The 19,333-nt window shown below is 50.0% G+C and overlaps 1 protein-coding gene and 1 pseudogene across 2 annotated transcripts in view; both read left to right on the forward strand.

Annotated features, from left to right (window-relative positions):
* The first annotated feature begins 583 nt into the window (after positions 1-583).
* The window catches only part of LOC118612014, a 28,862-nt gene continuing 10,112 nt past the window's right edge, over positions 584-19,333 (forward strand). For both annotated transcript variants that reach the window (XM_036233016.1, XM_036233017.1), the window contains exon 1: positions 584-1,059. In XM_036233016.1, coding sequence (XP_036088909.1) covers positions 745-1,059 — 315 coding nt within the window. In that variant the 5' untranslated portion in view covers positions 584-744. The remainder of the gene's footprint in view (positions 1,060-19,333) is intronic.
* Positions 5,768-5,886, forward strand: LOC118612257 (annotated as a pseudogene).

Here is a 19,333-nt window from a genome sequence, read left to right on the forward strand (position 1 = left end):
CGGCTCATCTCACCTGGGTCTCCGCAGCCATCTTCTTACCGAGAGCCCTGCTTCTGCCCATGTCCCCCATCCTGCCCCCACCGCCGATTCTCCACGCGGCACTTAGAGTGAAACTTTTAAGACGGAGTCAGAACATCCCCTTTCCCTGCTGGAGTCTCCCAGTGACAACAGCTTCCCAGCCCTTCGAGGCCTGATGCTTTAGGACCCCTGATACCAACCCAGTTCTTTCACCCATGACCCTCTCGTTTTCTGCACCCCAACCCTACCGGCTGCCTTGTTGTTCCTCAGACACACCATCTCGTATGTTACTAACGCAAGGTCTTCACACTGGCTGCTTCTTTGCCTCTACCCAGGCACCCAGGTGGCTGCTCCCTCATTAACTCAGACTTCTGCTTAAACGTCCCCTTCTCTGAGAGGCCTTTCCTGCATTATTTTCTTTGCATTATAGATGCTCGTTTGTTTATTACTTCTTTTCCCCACTAGAACATAATCTCCACGTGGGCAGAGACTCGCTCCATTGCTTTGCTCGGTTCCACATCTGCAGCGCCTGTCACAGGACCTGGCACGCTGACGATCGGCTTCCAATGTGTTTTTCATCTGAATGAACAAATGAATGAATGAAAGAATGAAAAGGGGAGGCTTCTCACGGGGAAGAGTAGGTCGGCGAGGGCAGCAGGCTCCCTGTCAACAAGAATCTGCAGGAGCCAGAGAAGGCAGGCAAGGCCTCTGAGGGACACCGTGTCCATGGCAGCAGTGGCCAGAGGCCCAGGGGCTGCTCCTGGGGGAAGGCCAGGGAGCCATGCTGACGGAGCCTGCAGGGACACAGAGGAAGCAGAAGGGCAGTGGCCGGGCTGGCGTCCAGCGCAGACACGGGGGCTCTCTCCCGGTTTCCACTTCATTGCTCCGGCCTTGGCAGACCCAGCAGATGGGCTCCCAGCAGGGACCTGGCTCGCATCAGGCGCAGGCTCTACTCGTGCAGGACAACGACCCGGCTTCCCGCTCTCTAGCAGACAGAGGCACCCAGAACCCTGGATCGCGAAGCTCAAAGGAACCCACCAGGTACGAGGGCTGTGAGCGAGGGCGCGATGACCTTGCTGCCTAGTGTGACAATGAGAATAGAAAAATCGGAGCAGCCAGCCCGCCCCTTGCTGTGATCCTCACAGCAACTCTGCGAGAAGGGGGCGATTTATTCTCATTTAAGAAACGCACACGGAAGGCCGGGGAGGTGAGGGGCTTATCCAGAGTCCCACGGCACGGAAGTGCTGTCAAAAGCCCCTTCTCCTTCTGCTCCGCTTCTGGGTCCAGCGCGTGGCTCCCTTCGGGGTCATCAGCCATGAGCCCCGCCTGCACCTTCTCCTTGGGCTGCCTGTCACGGAAACCTTTCGGCCCCATGCAGCGAGTTATTCTGCGTTTCTCGTCCTTTGTGTGCCGTTGATTCCAGGCCATTTCGGAATTATAATTCATCCTGCTATTTTGGAAATGAATACACATCATTAATTCTTTTGACAAACGTCCACTGAGCCCCTGCTCTGTGCCAGGTGGACAGAGATGAATAATAACAACTCTGATGCTCACCGAGAGGTGTGGCCTCTCTGCCAGGTGCCCTGCATGTACAGACCCTTTCAGTTCTCACAACTCCCCTCTGAGGTAGGAAATGTTGTTACAGTTTTCAGACGAGGAGGCTGACGCACACCAGGTTAGTGAGCGGCAGAGCCGGGGTAGAAACCACACCCGTCAGACTCCAACTCTTCATCTCTGGTCTATACCAAGGTGTAAGGCATGTGAGAGAGAGAGAAACGGACCCAGTGCTATAGGGGTGCCGAGGAGGGTGTGACACTTTCGGTTGGGTTCCCTTGTGAGCGGACAATGAAAGATGTAAGGTATGTCACCAGGTAGAGGAGACAAAGACGGGCAAGACAGAGGGACAAAAGTACACACAAAAGCACAGAGGCCTTAAATTCCGAGTGAGTGCGTGCGCACAACCGTTTCTGAGCGTCCTGGAGGCAAGAAAGGAGGCTTGTTAACCTTCAAGTTTATCTGCTCCTCAATAAAATTTTCGTTTGAATTAAAACTATTAAATAAAGATCTCACTTCTCTTGGCGCCCAGCTTCTGGGCAGGGAAGGAAGAAATATGCATTCGTTGCGTGGCGACCATGTGCCAGGCCCTTCCATGTGTGTTTATCAAGCGACTCTCAGGACAAGCCTGTGTGGAAGCATCGTTGCCACTTATCAGATCAGGAGACCAAGGCGTGAGCAGGAAGTATAGCCTCCCACTCACTTCCGTCCACTCCGGAGCTCGTTTCCTCCCCCCTTTCCCACTGCAGGGCCACTGGAGCTATTTCCGACTTTTGAGGTGACAACTGTGAAGCCAGTGAAGGACCCCGTGACTTCATTTCGAAACTCTTTGTCCTGTGCATCCCCTCTCTCCCTCTCCCCTTGTCTCCCATAACCCACGCAGGCTCTGTTCTCCTGGAACCTAATAGTCTCCCCCCTTTCAGAGTCATGTCGGTGATAGGACTTTCAAGGGAAAGAGCATTTCTCTTTGTTTTCCAAAACTAAAAATTTACTTTATTATTCCTTTTTCTGTTATAGACCGCCCCATGTTCATTGTTGTCAAAGAGGATTCCGAAAAGCCACATGCCCACTGTGTGACTGGGGGCAAGCTTCATGGGCGATGAGCCTCCGTCTGTAAAAAGTGCCAGAGGGAAATCAGAATTGCGTGTCCTGAGTGCACAAAGAGTTTGCACTCAGATCTGCTCATCGCAGCATTGTCTATGCTCTTGAGAGATTAGAAACTAACCACGAGTCCATCGATAGGAGATTGGTCAAATAAATTTGGTACATCCATTCTAGGTCCACTAAAAAGTGTGCTGTCCATCTATAATCATTGAGTTAGAAACTTCTTGGCTTATCGTTGAATGATAAAAGCGGTCTTGTAGTGGATGTAATGCCTATGTTCTGCCTGCCTCTCCTGTTTGCTCTCTGTCCTTCTCCACCCTGCCCTGTGCCCCGTGGTATTGGCCTCTATGGGCTGCTGTCAATAGGCTTCTGTGCCTTCTAACCCTGGCTGGGTTGGCCAGCGGGAGGCACCAGCAGTTGGAGGGTACGGGGAGAGTGAGGTCAGGGTATTTTTTTTTTTTTTTCCTTTGGCTCCATCTCTGTTGGTTTTCTGGGACTGGCCGTGTCTCTCTGCTAAAGGCTGTGGTTCCTGACAGGTAATCCTCTCTGTACGGCTCTGGTTTGCAGCAACTGCTCCCTCCCCGGGGCCTTCGGACCTAGGGGTGATAACAGCTGTCCCCTGTTGCCGGGCCTGGTGTAGTGCACCTTTTCTTGCTGGTATTCCTAACCTCTGCCCAGGCCAATGTAAATGGACTCTTTATTAAACCATCTTCAATTACTCACTTGAATGTTACATCTATTTCTACCAAGAGTTCTACTAACACAATAATGTAATCACATTTAGGTGAAATTATATCCATCTATAATCCAATAAGAGAGGTCTGGAAGAATGTTTTTGAAAACATCGTTGTCTCAGTGTAGTGGTTTGGGTGACATTCTTTCTTCTTTATGCTTTTCTGAAATTTACAAATTTTCTACAACAAGCAGGCATTAGCTTTGATTCCAGAAAAACAAACAAGCAAATAAGACTCTTGTAAAGGTCAGACGAGAGCAGAACCTGGAAAGGGCTTTGTACAGTGGGAGCCTCTGTTCAAACAGGGTCCTAGCGAGTGAGCCGCCTGGTGCGAGGATTTCTAGGTTATTTGCATTGAGACCTAATTTCCTCAAGATAGAGACTCATTTTCTCTAGAGATAAGGACTCAACTATAAATGGGCCAGTCCAGCTTCCCTGGTTTTTTCATTTGAGAGCATCTCAGCAAACAGTCAAGCGCAGAGGCTCTTCTCTGCCCCTCCTGCCCTCCCGTTGATCAGTCAGCGACTCGCCAGCCTATCCCCAGCCCCCACGGTATGCAAGGGCAGAGAGAGCCAGATAAAACCCGGGGTAATGAACTCACGGCCAAACTGCTCCTCTGGTCTCATGGGTCGGCGTATCTCTGCCAAAATGAAAGAGAGGACTTCCAAAGGAATGCCTCCTTTTTTCATAGAACTTGGTGATGAATTAGTCATTGTTTATCGGGGCTGTGTGATCCTTGGTCTCCGTAATGGTATAAATCACATAAATCACAGCTCTTTGGTGGGGGCGAGGCTGAGGAGGGGGCCCAGGATATCTGTGAAGAGCTGTTCTTCTAACACAGGAAGAAAAAATACCCTTGTTTTCAAGCGGCCGGGAGTGCATTCTGGGCTATTTATAATCTGCTGCCGAGCTAAGGCGTTTCTGCAGCTGGGCCTGAGATAATCAGCACAGTTTTCTCCTCAAGCCAGGTCTGCAAAACAGACCCCTCTCCTCCGTGGCCCACCCCATCCCATCTGCCCCTGAGGCTGGGGAGCCTAGCCGCCCTTGCTTGGCTTCAGCTTCCAAAAAAGCAAAGGGTGCATTTAAAAGCAGAAAGGCCAAAATATCTCAGCTCAGAAATGAAGGCAAGGATTGTGACCCGCTGGCAGATGAATTGGTCTAGGACGGGCCTGTGGAATGTCCATGAACTTGGCACAAAGGGCCTTTCAGAGCTATGGGGAAGGGGCACATGCCACAGGCCCTGCTTCGTTCTCCCAGAAGTTGCTCTGATAGGAAAACAGGGTCCCAGGGAGGGCAAATTCCAAAGTACTCCCATCGTATGTCTTGGCAGGAGAGCGAGCGTCCGGCAAAACTTCTGGAATAGAGCTCGAAAGACCTGTCTCCGAGTCCTGCCTCTGTCGAAACTGCTGGATGACCAGGGGCAAACCTCTGTTTGTCTCTGGACCTCAGTTTCATCGTTTATAAAATGGGGGGACGGGGGGAGGTGAGGCTCAGTGTTTTTCACTCTTCTTTTAAATTCATTTAAAGCTCTTTTATGAAAATAATATTGCATAGAAGCGGAGTTTCTAAAACAGGTACGAGGAGAGCAACCGCAGTGGTGGGGAGATGGGGGTCGAGCCCGGAACCCACCCATTTGGCCTCGTTCTCCGCCTGATCGGATAGAGGCGGCTTGGGGCGCCATGTCGGTTTCATTGCTGGCTCAATGGTCTCTGTAATTCATTCATTCGTTCATTCATTCATTCATCCATCCATCCTTTCATCTTTCACGAATATTTACTGAGCTCCTACCATATATCAGGCTGGACTTGGTTTGGGGGATAAAAAGACGAATAAGAAATCCATTATCCTTCCTCGTGGGGCTTGTAATCAAGTTGGAGAGGTACATATTGATTAAATAAATACTTTAATGTAGATATTGATTACATATATATTTTTAAATTACATATATAAAATAAATACAGATCTGGGTTGAGTAGAGCCCTCTCCTGAAAATCTGTGTCCTTCCCAGAACCTCGGAATGTGATCTTATTCGGAAATAGAGTCTTTTCAGATAAAATTAGTTAAGATGAAATTATATTGAAGTATAACTTTAGGTTGAGCCCTAAATCCAATATGACTGGTGTCTTTACAAGAAGAGGAGGAGAAACACAGAGACAGAGACACAGGAGAAAATGCCATTTGATGACTTAAGCAGAGATGAAGCTGCAAGCCAAGGGTTGTCAGCAAACCAACGAAAACTGGGAAGAAGCAAAAAAATATTTCTAGAGCCTCTGCGGAAGTGCGGCCCTGCTGACCACTGGATTTTGGACTTCTGGCAGCCCGAAATTGTGAGAGAATAAAAATCTGCTGTTCTAAGTCTATGGCCATGCTATCCTGAACAAGCCCGATCCCATGTGAACTCGGAAGCTAAGCAGGGTCGGGCCTGGTTAGTACTTGAAAGGGAGACCACCTAGGAAGACCAGGTGCTGTAGGCATAAAAAAATAAAAAAAATAGGGATTGTCAACTGACAAGTTCCTTGCAATCTGTGAGGTCAACCAAGGGTTGCCTTGCCTAATTAAAAAAAAAAAAATCTGTTTTAAGTTACCACAGCTTGTGGTATTTGTTATGGCAGCCCTACAAAACTAGCAAAAGTTCAAGTTCATTCTTATTATTCATGATAGTTATAAGTTGGCACAAGCACTGCGTTAGTGAATTCTGAGCCATTATGTCGAGGGGAAATATAGCATTAGGTTCCTATGAGGCTCTGACCACATTTCCTCAATCAGTCCATACGTACTCTTGTTTGTGTGTGCTTCTGTTTAAAGAGACCTTATTTAATATATATCGTTGATTCATTGATGTTCGAACTCACAGACAACAGTAATACAACTCATGTCTGGATGAATCTTCTCTAACAAACATCTTTTCTCGAGAAGGCACATCCCAGCTTCCTCAAGCTTGGGAACACAAGACATCACTTCAGCACTATGCGTGGACGCCGTTCCAAACAGTAAACCCACCAACCAAAGCCCCCAAATGTGAACACTGTGGCATAAAATTGACCGTGAAAAGGACAGTTGTGTAGAAGTTGAGAGCTGAAACTAGAAACAGGGTGTCGCCCTCTTGGACCTCAGCTGGGAGCCTGCGCTGGATGAGTCAACGTTTTTACCACTCTGTGTATGTCCACAAGTGACCTCGAAACAGTGCAAGTGTTGATTCGGGGGTTACGAAGAAATTTTAGGGAGTAGGCAAATTTACAAATACAGAATCTGCAAATAATGAGGGCCGACTGCACAGACACATACACTCACACATAAACACACACTCAACGTGCAAGAAAGGCTGTGAAGGAAAAGCATGGAGTGTTTGAAAGACAAGAGAGAACACTTACCTTGGCTGCCACAGTCAGGGGGCCTACCTGAGCAACAGCATTTCAAGCCACGGCCTGGAGGACAGAGAGGAGCCAGGAGCAGACGGGACAGGTCTGCCCGCAGAGGAGGCAGCGTGTAGGAAGTCGGGGGGCATTTGTGTGAGGTCGGGGCTCACTCGGCAGGATGATGAATGGTATGGGGCGAGGATTCTATTCAACGTACAGTGAGAAGCTCTTGGAGCGTTTTGAGCAGAAAAATGAAATTTCCGAGGCAGAATGCTCAGGTTCTCTCTAGCCGCTCCACGGATTTGCCAGAACAGGCTCTGGTTGGCTAATCTGAGAAGCGACTTTGTGATACTCTCGATTCCTTCCTTGGATTTACGCAGGGATATAAATAAATGCCAAGTAAGGTGTCACGGCGTGGTCATACCTCTGTTTGCTCTGCACATAATGGTATTTAATTTTTAAATCAGATCTACTAGGAATATAACGCCTCAAACCAAGGGACTAAGACATCCATGTGGAGTCTTCCATTTCAGCTTCCACAGCAGGAAGGGGGTACATTTTTAGAAGGGAGACCTCTCAGTGCCCTTCGCCCGCGCTGGAGGCGCTGCCCTGCCCCAGCATGCGGCAGGCCTTGCCTGCATCGTTCATCATGGACGAGGGCCGAGGTGGTCCCTGTTGCCAGGAACGCCTGACCAGAAACTGCTCTTGGGTGTGTCCCGGAGCTGCCTCCCTGTCACTTGACCCCAGGACTGCTCGCTTCCTGGCCTTGTGAAATCTTCTAGAAGCAGGAAGGAGCCTGAGTTGGGCGTGAGGTTGCTTGAGTTTGGCTTCACGGGGTTGCCACACACTGGCACACAAACAGCCGCCTCTCCACGCCTGACCTCAGCACGTCCGTCTCGCATTAATTACCAACCCGCCTCGAGCGCCACCAAACCCTACCAGAAGAAACAGCGCGACCTTATAGAAACACTTTGAATTCGTTGGCGAATTGTGCGGCTGTCTGGGGAACCACTGCCACAGCCGTTTTTTCTCCTTCCCTGAGGAAAAAGTCCCTTGCTGATCACGGAGGCGGCCTGTGTAAGCTTGTTCCCTGGCATCTGATGAACAAGGAAGCCCCTCATGCTACCTCATCATGTTTCCTTCCCCTTCTCCTTTGCTTACCAACACTCCCTTCTGCAGGACATGCTGAGGAATTAGTATGAGTCAAAAGGAAGAATGACGACTAAGTGATTTTTCTAGTCTGGCATTTGGAGGGCAAATTCAGTTCAACCCCGGCGAAAGGTGTGGAGGCTCTTGAGCAAACACGTTTTGTATTTATACATGAAAACGGCCTCCCTGCCCCAGAGAACCTGCCTTTGTTCCTCGATTTACCTCAACACTCAGCCTTTTCAGTCAGCAGAGGGTTGTAGGATGAGTCCTGGCCAAGAGCTGTGAGCTTCTGTCCTGGTGCTGACACTTTGCAGTGGGACCTTGGGCAAGGCGTTCATTCTCTTGGGGCCACCCTGTCTGCAAAGGGCAGGACAGACAGCAGAGGCAGCCCGCTAAGCGGCCGTCTCCACTGCCACGGAGCAGGCGTTTTATTGCATTCTTTGGTGCGCAAGGAGTCCAGAATTAGATGCCCAAATATGCCTGAGAAACACTTGCTCCACGGGAGTTCAGACCAAGTAATGAAAACCATCAACAAGAACTCGGCAGCCAGCGTCCTGAAGTCACCTCTTCCTGGGAGGTCTTTCCCTGTTATTCCCCTGAACTTGACTTCCTTTCCCTCCCCACAGGGCAATGCCCGCTGGTCAGCAGAGCCAGTGTTTGCACGGGATGGGCAGCCTCACACTTGACTGTGTGAAACTGCACTCCAGGGAGGATCCCACCTCATCAGCAGGACAGAACGTCTTGCTTCTGTCCTCAGGAGGAGGTCTTCTGGCTAAAATTATCTGAAAGGTTGATTCAAGTCTCTCGAACTCGGTTGAGGTCAGCAAAAATTAATGAGGCTGCTGCGTGCAGGGTGGTGCTGGGGGCTGGAATGTGGAACGGAGGAAGAGCTTCTGCCCGAGGAATCCAGCCAGGGGGGATGGAGAGGCGCCCGAAGAGGGTGCCCCCCACCCCCGGGGCGACAGGTGGGTCGTGATGGGGTTAATCCCGAGTGCTACCAGAAGGCAGACCAAAAGCTCAGCTCTGGAAGAAATATGCCACTAACACCTCGATCAATCATTTCTCGGGTTTTTTAAAGACAGTTTATGAAGCGTTTTCACACACAAGAGCTCACGTGTCGGTCGCACGCATTCGGTGAAGCCGATGGGCCCGCAGCGGCATTTCCGCCACGGTCTGCGAGACGAAGGCGTCGCCCAGGACGGTTCCACGGCAGATGCAGAGCCGTTGCTGCTGATGATAAGCGTCTCTCCCAGCGATTAGGTGCCTCCTCTGCGCCAGGCCTGGGCTGGGCCCTGACAGACGTGGTCCCCAACCTCGCAACTCTTCAAATCAGGCCTGAGCATTTTTTTTTTTCCTTAAATCATGGTGAAAAATACATAATGTAAAATTCACCATTTTAACCCATTTTTAAGCGCACACACAGGTCGGTGGCATTCGGCACGTTCGCCGCGTTGTGCTACGGTCACCACACCCGTCGGCAGGGCTCTTCTCAGTCAGGCTGCCCGGGTCCTGGTCCTGGGGCTGCGGCCTGCGCGCCGCGTGACCCTGAGCCGAGGGCCTGTGACCTGGCCACCCTTCGGTTTTCTCTCGTTACTAAGGCAATCACGGCTTGAATCTTGTGGCGGCTGCGAGGATCAGGGGCGGTGGCGTGCGTGGCGTACGGAAGTGCTCAGCACACGCAGGCCATTAGGGTTCCTCTCGTGATTACCAGAATGAGTATTCGTTGACTTCTTGACGTCCAGATGTCAAGAGCAGAGAGAAGGGGCATCGTGGGGCCGGACCGCGCGTCCTGTTCTGACGACAGGGATGACGTAAGCGGCCTCAAAAGGCCGTGGCGATGAGACGAGACAATGACTGCACGCGCCCAGCACGGTGCCTGGCGCAGTGAGGGCTTAATAAACAGATATTGATAGTAGCAGGATTATTCCTGTGTTAAAGTTTTAGAACTCTGTTTCTTCTCATAGATGGTTGGAGAGAATATAAATTGGTACAACTGTGATGAACAATTTGGCAACAGCTATCAAAATGAGCCTATCTGCCCCCTGGCCCAGCGATTCCACCCCCAATCACCAAATACGGGCAGGAAATGGTGTATGCCCAAGGCTAACCCTTGCACCATGGGTCGTGAATGTGAATGTCCACCGTTGGAGGGCCGATTAAAATAAGTTACGGATTAGAAAACCATGCAGCTATGAAAAGACAGAGGAAGTTCTGACCTGGAAAGATCCCCAAGACATATTAATTGAGAAAATTAAGGAGCAGAACACTATGTATCCCTATACAAGGTCTACCATTTGCATAAAAAGGAGGGGGTATATAACATATTGGCATGTAAACGCTCATGTATGCATTTGAAAAATCTCTGGAGGAATACACAGCAGGCACCCAGTTCCTGAGAGGTAGTGAAGAGAGGGAGAATTTTTTTTTTTATGATAATTTTTGTAACGTCTATAAAGTATCACCTATTCAAAAACTAACTAGAGTGAAATTTTATTAAGGAAAGAAGAAAGGCAGGCAGGCAGGAGGGAGGAAGGGACAGGGGACAGAGGGGGGAGAGAGGGAGGGGGAGGAGGAGAGGAATCATTCCTGGCATTCCTGGGCCGAGTAAGAGCACTCAGGACTGCAGGGGAGCCGGTCTGTCTCGGCCGAGAAGAGGGACATGCCGAGCATCACTGTGACCTCGATCTGGCCAAGTGTGACTGTGATAAGGAAGGGGACGTGGACTTGCCGGGTAGAGCTTGACACGAGGAGCAGTCTCGCTGCTCGCTGGCAGGCTGTCTTTCTTCGACAGGGGCGTGGCAGCGGCTCGGGGCTTTGGCTCTGCCTTATTTTTCAGCAGCTGCTCCCACACTCACGGCCCCCTCCTGGGCAACCTCCCCACCCCCGGAAGGGAGCACACAGGCCTGTCCTGTTGGCACTCCCTCTCTCCTGAGAAAATATAAAGGAAGGGCCCAGTGCACTTTTTCCCTTCCACTGTCTGATTTCTTAGGTTAATTTTATGGCAAATGTTAGAGCCAAAGGTGTAAAACCTGGAAACTAGAAAACCTTAAACACATGAAAGGCAGAGGTGCAGAGGTGGTGATACCCGAACCCCTGGCTAACACCCCTCTGCCTTCCTGCACAAATAATTGTGATTTTCAGCCTAGTAGTTATAATAATTTCTTGTCATTGTTGATATGAATGTAGAGAGGAAAGCAGTTTCATATATACGTGTGTATTTCTGATTATTTTCTCAGCATCGAACTTTATACAAATCTCTTTGCCTAGGCTTTGGCACGTATTATTATTATTATATTATTAATACATATATTATGTAGGAAATACATAATACAAAATAATCAATAAAACATGTCAGTTTGTGTTTAATTCATAAATATAGCCACAGAAAATGATAATAAATGTAATAGTAATTTATAGTTCATTTTCACATCCATTGTTTCATTTAAGATCTCCACACACCCCTATAAGGTGGATAATTATTCAGCAAACGTTTACCGAGCACCCATCATGTCCCAGATGCCATGCCAGGTCCTGGTGTTTCAGAGACAAAAACGATGCAACGTGCTATATGTAAGGTCTCGTCTAGTCACAGACGCCAACGCATGAACCGATATTTGATTACAGAGCCACACGCAAGATGACAGGGGGAGCCCCGAGAAGGGGCCGCCAACCCAACCGAGCGGCGGGGAAAAGATCAGAAAGGATTTCCGGGTGAGAATGTGCTTGAGTTGATCCCCAAAAGATGAGCAGGACATGACTAGGCAAAATCAGGCAGCCGGTTGACCTCGCGCAGTGAAAACATGAGTCTTAGTGCCCCGGGAGGGGAGGGCGGAGAGAGAGTAAGGGAGGGGCAGGGGAAAGGGTGGATGGAGAAGCAGGTGTGCGAGGGAGCGCGTGGAGGGACAGCCACCGTGTCACAGACGGGAAAACGGAGGTCCACGGAGATGGATCCTGACCACTCCGCAGCTCCCTGCTCAAGTGCACCCACCCCACCCTTCCCTTTTGAGTCAAAAGGAGAGAAAATCAAACGCAGCGGTTGCAAACAATGGCCTGTTAACATCTAAGTCTTGAATCTTAATTTCACGCGCCCAGGATCAGGGAATCAATGAATCAGCCGTCTTAAGAGGCCACCGGGGCTTCCCAGCTTCTTGCTCCTGCGAGCCGCTGTCAGACGATGGGAGGAATCCCACTCAGACGGCTGCGCCTAACCTCACGTTGCGCATTCGTCAGGTACCTTGCCAGTCCAAGACCTGTTCTTCCATGCCGGGCCTTTGTTTACTGGCTTGGCGTCTGTCCCTGGGGAGTGGGCTGTCTGGTTCTCTTGCTCCAGACACACTAGGGCTGGTCCCTCGCACATCTAGCTCAGCACTACCTGCGAGTCCGAACAGGGCCCTGAAAACCACCTCTGACTTTACAGCCCGTTGTCCCACGCCCTGGGAGGTGGGCTGTGTGTCTGGGCTTGCTCAAGTCTGGGAACCGCAGAAGCTGGCCAGAGCCTGCTCAGCCCAACCCGCCCACAAGCCTCAGGTGCTGGGCTCTGGCTGGGAGGGGCCCGGGGATTTGTAGGGGAGCGGGGAGCCCTGTGGAGTGTGTGCAGGCAGTGGGAGAGGGGCGGGGAAGGGAAGTTTGTCTCTGCTCCCTGGGGAGTGTCGGCAGTTCCTAGAAGATGAGGGTGGTGAGCAAAAACATGGTGTCCTGATGGTGGTGAAGAGGCTAAGGGGTGTCCTGTGTGGGGGTCCCTCAAAATAGACCCTGAGAAGAGAGTTCGAGGGCAGGCGACTCATTAAGAAAGTGCTCCCATTAGAGAACGGGATGGGCATGGGAGAAGTGGGGCAGGGAGGGAGGAGAAGCAAAACGAGGGAGAGGGCTGACCTTGAACCCGCAGGACCTTCACCTTTTGGAGGGGCGGAGTGGCTTTCCCCAGCCTCCTCAGCCTGGCACGGGAGCTCTGGAGTGTAAGTTGTGCCTTAAGAGTCTGTCCCATCTGGAGAAGGGCCCTCACACTCCCACACTTCGACACTGGCTCAGGGCTGCCTGGGACATAAACCTCAAGCACTTGCCACTCTGCAGGCAAAGCAGCCCCAGCAGCGGAAGGGCAGGCCCCCAGCGAGCGCCTCGGGAGCAGGCTGCTCACGGCAAACGGGACAGAAGCTGGGCCGTACTCAGGAATGGTGAAAGGAAATCGAACGGAGCTGGGACAGGCAGCATCGAACCAAACTGTGTTCATGCCTCAGCTCAGGTTCTACCTTTGCGACCAAGGGCAAATTATTGAATCTTATTGGCAGTTTTTGCGACTGTGAAGTGGGGGCACTCTTAACTCTTTCAGAGGACTGTCACTCAGGGGAAACGAGAATATACGCACGAAGTGTTTAGCCCAGGGCCAGGCAGGTGTTAAGAATTACGTCTGAACCCAGCCCGTGTCGTGCTGGGGGGATCCCGCCCAGGGGACTCCGACCCCCTGAGGCTCAGCTCCAGCACCTCCACTGCTGCCCGCGGGCGCTCGTCTCCCACCCCTGAGGACACCCTCCTTTTCTTCCTCAGAAACCCAGCCCCATCGCCTCCTCGGCCTCCCGAACCCAGGCAGGTGAAGTCTCAGGACCTCGTGCTCCATCCCACCCACAGTCCCAGTCGCTTCCCCACCTTGCCCTTGCTCTCTGGAAGTGTCACAGGGCAGAGTGCTTAAGAGCTCCGGGGCCGGGAGGCCTGAGTTCGAATCCTTGCCTGACACAGAGTGCGTGACCTTGGCAAAGGGCTTTGTCTTTCTGTGCCTCGGATTCCTCATCTGCCTACTGGGAATAACAATCGCCTGGCCTCTTAGAGCTGCCTGAGGAGTTCGGGAATTAATGCGTGCAAAGCGATTAGCAGTGCTTAGTGCACGTTGACTAGCGTGCCCATCAGCAGGAAAAAAAGAGCTCTCCTGGGCCAGATGCCGCCTTTGTTTACTGCCCCGACTCTTGGGCTGCCAGTTTCCTGATCAGCCCCTGCTAGTCCATCCTCCGGCTCTGGGCTGGGCTCCCACCCTTGTCCCTGGGGCAACAAGGTCACTTCCCATGGGAGCCTCAGACGGCACATGCACAGCACTTTCTGGTTTTCCGTGCGGCACACGTCCGATTCGATCTGTGCCTCCTTTTGAAAATGAGATAACGGGCCCAGAAAGACTAAGCAATCCGCCTGAGTTTGCCCAGCTCCCAAGAACTGGAGCCCAGATGACCACTTATCAGGAAGGACCAAGTAAAAGAAAGATTTGGGGGGCCACACAGGCTGCCTTCAGTATGCAAAGAGCTGTCATGAGGAACAGAGAGCAGACTTACTCCAAGGCCCCAAGAGGCGGGACCAGGACCCCTGGGCCCTGGTGGCGTAAGTCCTTCCGGCTTGGGCAGTGAGGCAGTGCATTGTCTGTGGAGAACTGTAAAATGAAGAAAAACTCATTTCGAAAAGTTGATATGCTTGTATTAGCATTGCACAGTAGAAATTCTAAATAACTTCAGTGATAAAATATTCGCTCCCACTGGGGAAGACAGTTCCAACTTTGGTAAAGGAAGATCTTTCTAACAGGCCACAGTGGAATGTAGTACTGCCTTGGGGTTGATGAATTATCCATCGCTGGCAGTATACAAATAAAGGCTGGAAAACCCACTCTTCCAGGAGGCTACGCGTTCCATGGGGGATTACCTCAAACGACTTGGAAGACACCGTCCGAGTTCGTGAGTCTCTACGAGGCATGACAAGTTAAGGACTGAAACAATCCAGTTCAAGTCCGAAAGGGTCTTCGAGTGAAAGGAGGACATTTGGGGTCTTCCCCGATGGGATGTGGCTAGCAATAAGATAGACACATTCCAGGATCATCTGAGCACCAACGCTCTCACCGACATTGGCGCTGTTGTGAGGCGTTAGTGAATAAAAACCCACTGAGGGCTTGAAAAGTAAGACGGAGTCTGGTTGCTAAGGGCCAGAACCATGCCAAGTCTGGGGGCCGGGGCACGAGCTAAGGAAGGCGCAGGCCCAGAACCCAACAGGTCGTGGAGAAGAAGACCCGAGTACTAGCGGCGAGACCCCTAAGCGGGCAGGAGCGCGTTACCCTGGCCGAAGGTGGATCGCTTCGCCCTTCTGCATAGGCCCCATCTCACTGGATTACGCAGGTTAAAGGAGTTCATAGGTATAGCACTCTCGGCACAGTGCCGGGCACACTGTAAACGCTGCACAGATGTTGGCTGTTGCTGTCTTTTGTTCAAGGGCCTATGCTGGTGAGCTGCAAGCTACGAACTGTGTCTCCCCGAAAGTCAGGATGAAGTTATTTATGCCGTCCAGGTCCCACTCCAACTCCTGAAGAGTTGCTAATTGGTTTCTTGGGACCTATATAAGTTTTGATTGTTTTTTTTCTCCCACAACATAATACCTCAGTGTCATTAGAATGTGTTTAATATTACATATCATTTACTTGTTCATTTGCTTTTCGTTCATTAAAATATTAATGGGTGCCTACTTAGAAACTGAGGTCCAAGGGACAGGACGAATGGTCAGTTAAAACAGGCCAGACTCTTGTCCTCGGAGGACTGACAGTCTGGTCGGGACGCGGCTGCGGGAGAGGGCGTGGGGCGCACGCGAGTCCAGAGCAGTCACACGGACGGACGCAGGCGAAACCACGGTTGCGGTGGTGCTGCCGGGAAAGGTGGGCGGAGGGCGCTGGGAGCCTGGGGCGAGAAGCCACGCCCCGGCCCAGGGAGGGCTCCCCTGAGTGAGTGACGCTTGGACTTCGCTCTAAGATCCCCGGGCCTTAGCTCGGAAGGTAGGAAAGCTCCAAGGAAAAGCACCGTCGTGCTCAAATGTTCTAACGTCTATCGACGGTTTCGGGGTGCTGACCTTTGACCGGCACGCCGATGACGACTGTGTGTTCATTACTGCATCTAGCTCTTGCATCAGCCCTTTGAAACAGAAATTACTGTTGGGCTCTTGTTAGGGATGAGGAGACTAGGACCGACGGACGCCACGACTGACGCAGGGCCACACGTCTGTCCCATAAGCAGGATTTAGGTCCGGCTCTACCTCCGGTGCCCGGGCTCTTCGCCTTGAGGCAGAACTCTCCTTTGTATTTATATCTTAGTCTTCATATCTAGAGCCTAGAACAGTGCCAGCGCATAGTAGATGCCAGTAAATTCTGAATAAACTCTAAACCGAATACAACTGTAGTGAAAGGGAAGAAAGCCTCGCACGTGTAAGGGAGAACGGCGACGAGACCGTACATTGGCAGAGGGCAGAGAGGAAAGGGTCTCAAGAGGCGCTTCAATGGCAAAGCCTGCAGGTGGGAATGCACATGGCCCAGGTGGGGGTACTGCTTAAATGAATACTCTTCTTCCTTAGGTAGTGTGTTCTTTTGCGTCGTGAGAAGTGTTCAAGCACAGAGGGGATCGATACTTTGGTCAGCCCTGCAAATGTAGTAGGTTTAAATAATCTTTCACACATCTTCCATCCTGGGGCTGTTCTAATACAAAATGTGCTTGCAGACAAACACCAAAAATGTACCAGTTCTCCGAGCCTACCTCAGTGGGGGCTTAAGTAGAATGAGGGTGGATGGAGTAAGCTGGCAGCCACTGAAAGAAGTCAGACAGTGTGACAGACGTTCGAAAACAGAGCCACCACCTGGATAGCAGATGACTTTCAAACCACAGCCTCAGACAAAGGAGACGGCTGTGAGCCCCCAGGACGGTACCTACATAAAACATCTGAGAGGTGGTAGTGTTTCTCCTTATTAGGTACTCAACTTTTTTAAAAATTGTTTTTTTTTTGTTTTGTTTTTTTGTTTTTTGTTTTTGCCAGATCAGTGCTTTTATTTCATAAATCAGGGCTTTTGTTCAAACTGGTATCTGAGGGGTTGAAGAATAACAGATTAATTTCCCTTCCTGCCAAGAGATTGTCCTTTGGTGCTTGCAGGGTGGAACTTGGCAAGCCCTGTGATTTTGGTCCATCTTCCTCACGCAGGTTAGGTGAGCACTGCAGAGGCCCGGGTCCCAGGCCTCCTGTGGACTGCAGAGTCTGGAGACGTGTGGTTTCTGGGAATGGATACCTGAACCCCTTTGCCCCTTTCCCGGAGTTCAAAAGTTGAAACCAAATATTCAAGTCAAATTCCAGGCCTTCAAAGCACAGAACCATGAACCTTGAACCTTTGTACATTGCGGACAGCATATGACCCTGTCCTCCCCACATTGCATGAAGGTGCACCGTCATTGTCCCCGTTTTACAGGTGAGTAAACTGTCGCTTACCTGTGCCCTGAGGTCATACGGCTGGAAGGAAGGAAGCATCATGAGGCAACTAGGAACACAGCTCTCTACCTCACTGAGAACTAAACTTCATTTCTAGTTCTGACACTCTTCATTTGTGTGGTTGTGTGGGCAAGCATTCAATCTTTGTAAGTGTCTCCCTTTGGGAAAAAAAGCCCATTCATAGTTTCTAGGATATTGTGATTCCCATGGTCTCCCTTCCGGGCATTTCACTGCTGTTTCTTTTCTTTTCCGATAGTTTTCCTTTTTGTCTCATACATTGCATGTTGCCTCACAGTCCATTCTCTTGCCTCTTTTCTCCCCTTTTTCTTTATGTTCTCTTCTCCTTGACAGTCTTGGTCACCGTGGCATGGGAAAGAGTGAATGGAGAATTCCACACTAGCTTTTTAATCTTCTGCTTGGAAATAGGACACACCTCTTGTCCTCACACTTCAACGGACACAGCAAACCACAGATCCATACCTAACTTCAAGATGGATGTGCTCTTGGATGAAAGGGGACCAGGAGAAGAGGGTGCCAGGTGAGGAGGACACCAGGTGTCTCTTCCGGAGCTGTCTGGTACACATCTGGGTCCTCAACTCTCCCTCAGTCCTGAAGATTTACAAATACGTATTTCCCATCCATCAGAAAGCTTACAGCAAATTACACTTCCCTTCTTTGCTTTGGCTGCTGGGAAGCTCAAAGTCAGATGTGCTGTCCACCCCTAGCAATTTTACAGGAACTTATGGCATGAAAATTATGTGTTAAACTTATGGCTTAAATTTAATTTTATCTCATATCATTATGTTTTCTTTTGTCGACTTTCTCATTTTTAGAAATTCTGATGTGCATATTTGCGTATGCCACCCAAATTCTGTTTGAATGAACTGGGGTCTAAACAAATGCAGGCAAAGAAATCCTGGGGGAACTTTCAACATCTCCCTATTTTGAAAGCAGAGAGTAAAATTCCTTAGGTTAGGTCATAAAATTGTTTTATTTCCTCTTCCCCCTCCTCGATAAAATTATAAAATTAATTCATGCTTGTAAAAAATCAGAGAATACAGAAAACGAAAATAAAAACCAAAAAACAACAATGAAAAAATGCAAGCATGTACACATATCACACATTCATGCAATATTTTAGCCCTCATCTCGCGTAAGAAATACAAATGGTAATTTATCACAACCCACTGGGTGTGTTCTCCACTGAGATATCCTACAGTTACCTCGAATTGATCTGTCCCAAACAAAACTTAACTTCCCCAAAATGTTCTCCTTCACTTAAATTCCTCTTTCCACTAATAGCTTAACCACGTGTGGAAGATTGCAAAAAAAAAAAAAAAAAAAAAAAAAAAAAAAAGCCAGCGATCATTTACCCCTCCCTGCATCCTCGTCCTCCAGGGTTATCTTCCACAACATCCTCCCATGAGGTCACATGAGTCACTCCACGCTCTCCAAATATGCCGTGTGTTTTCCCATTACCATATCTTCGCGCATGCTGTTTCCTTCATCTAAAGCGTACCTCCCCCACCAGCTCTCCATGCGCAGGAGTCCTTCCCACTCTTTGAAACTCACGTCGGCTATCGTTCCTTTACAATGTCTGGCCTCATCTGCCAAGCAAATAAGAATACCCTTTCCTCCCGATCTCACTTACTCCGTTTGACTTAATTGACCTCACACTCTCCATTTCTCATACTCTTATTTTACTTGCTAACGTTGAGGGAGCTCCTTGGGGGACGAAGACCATGTCATACTTTGCTTTTTATTTGCAGCACCGAGCTCTTTCTGGTATAGTTTTGAATTGCTCTAAGCCTAAAGTTCATCGTAGGTGAACTCGACTACCTATCAAGTGGGAACATGGTTATGCCTGGCCCTCCCTGTCCTTCGCTCACCACATCTTCAAGCTCCTCCCCCAACGTATCTTAAACGTATTCTTTCTTCGGAATTTTGCTGTCTTGGTTTAGACCCCATCATCTCGTACGTGGACAATGACAACGTTGCCTAATACCTCTTTCTGACTTCGAGGCTGGTAAACCTAAAATGCATATCCCTTCCTCTGCTTAAAACTTTTCAATGGCTTCCCCAGTTCAATGAGACAAAGTTCAAGTTTTTTTCACGGCATCAAAGGTTCTACATAATCTATCCCTACCTGTATCTCGTG

Source organism: Rousettus aegyptiacus, unplaced genomic scaffold (assembly GCF_014176215.1).
Source record: "Rousettus aegyptiacus isolate mRouAeg1 unplaced genomic scaffold, mRouAeg1.p scaffold_m13_p_15, whole genome shotgun sequence".
Taxonomy (NCBI): domain Eukaryota; kingdom Metazoa; phylum Chordata; class Mammalia; order Chiroptera; family Pteropodidae; genus Rousettus; species Rousettus aegyptiacus.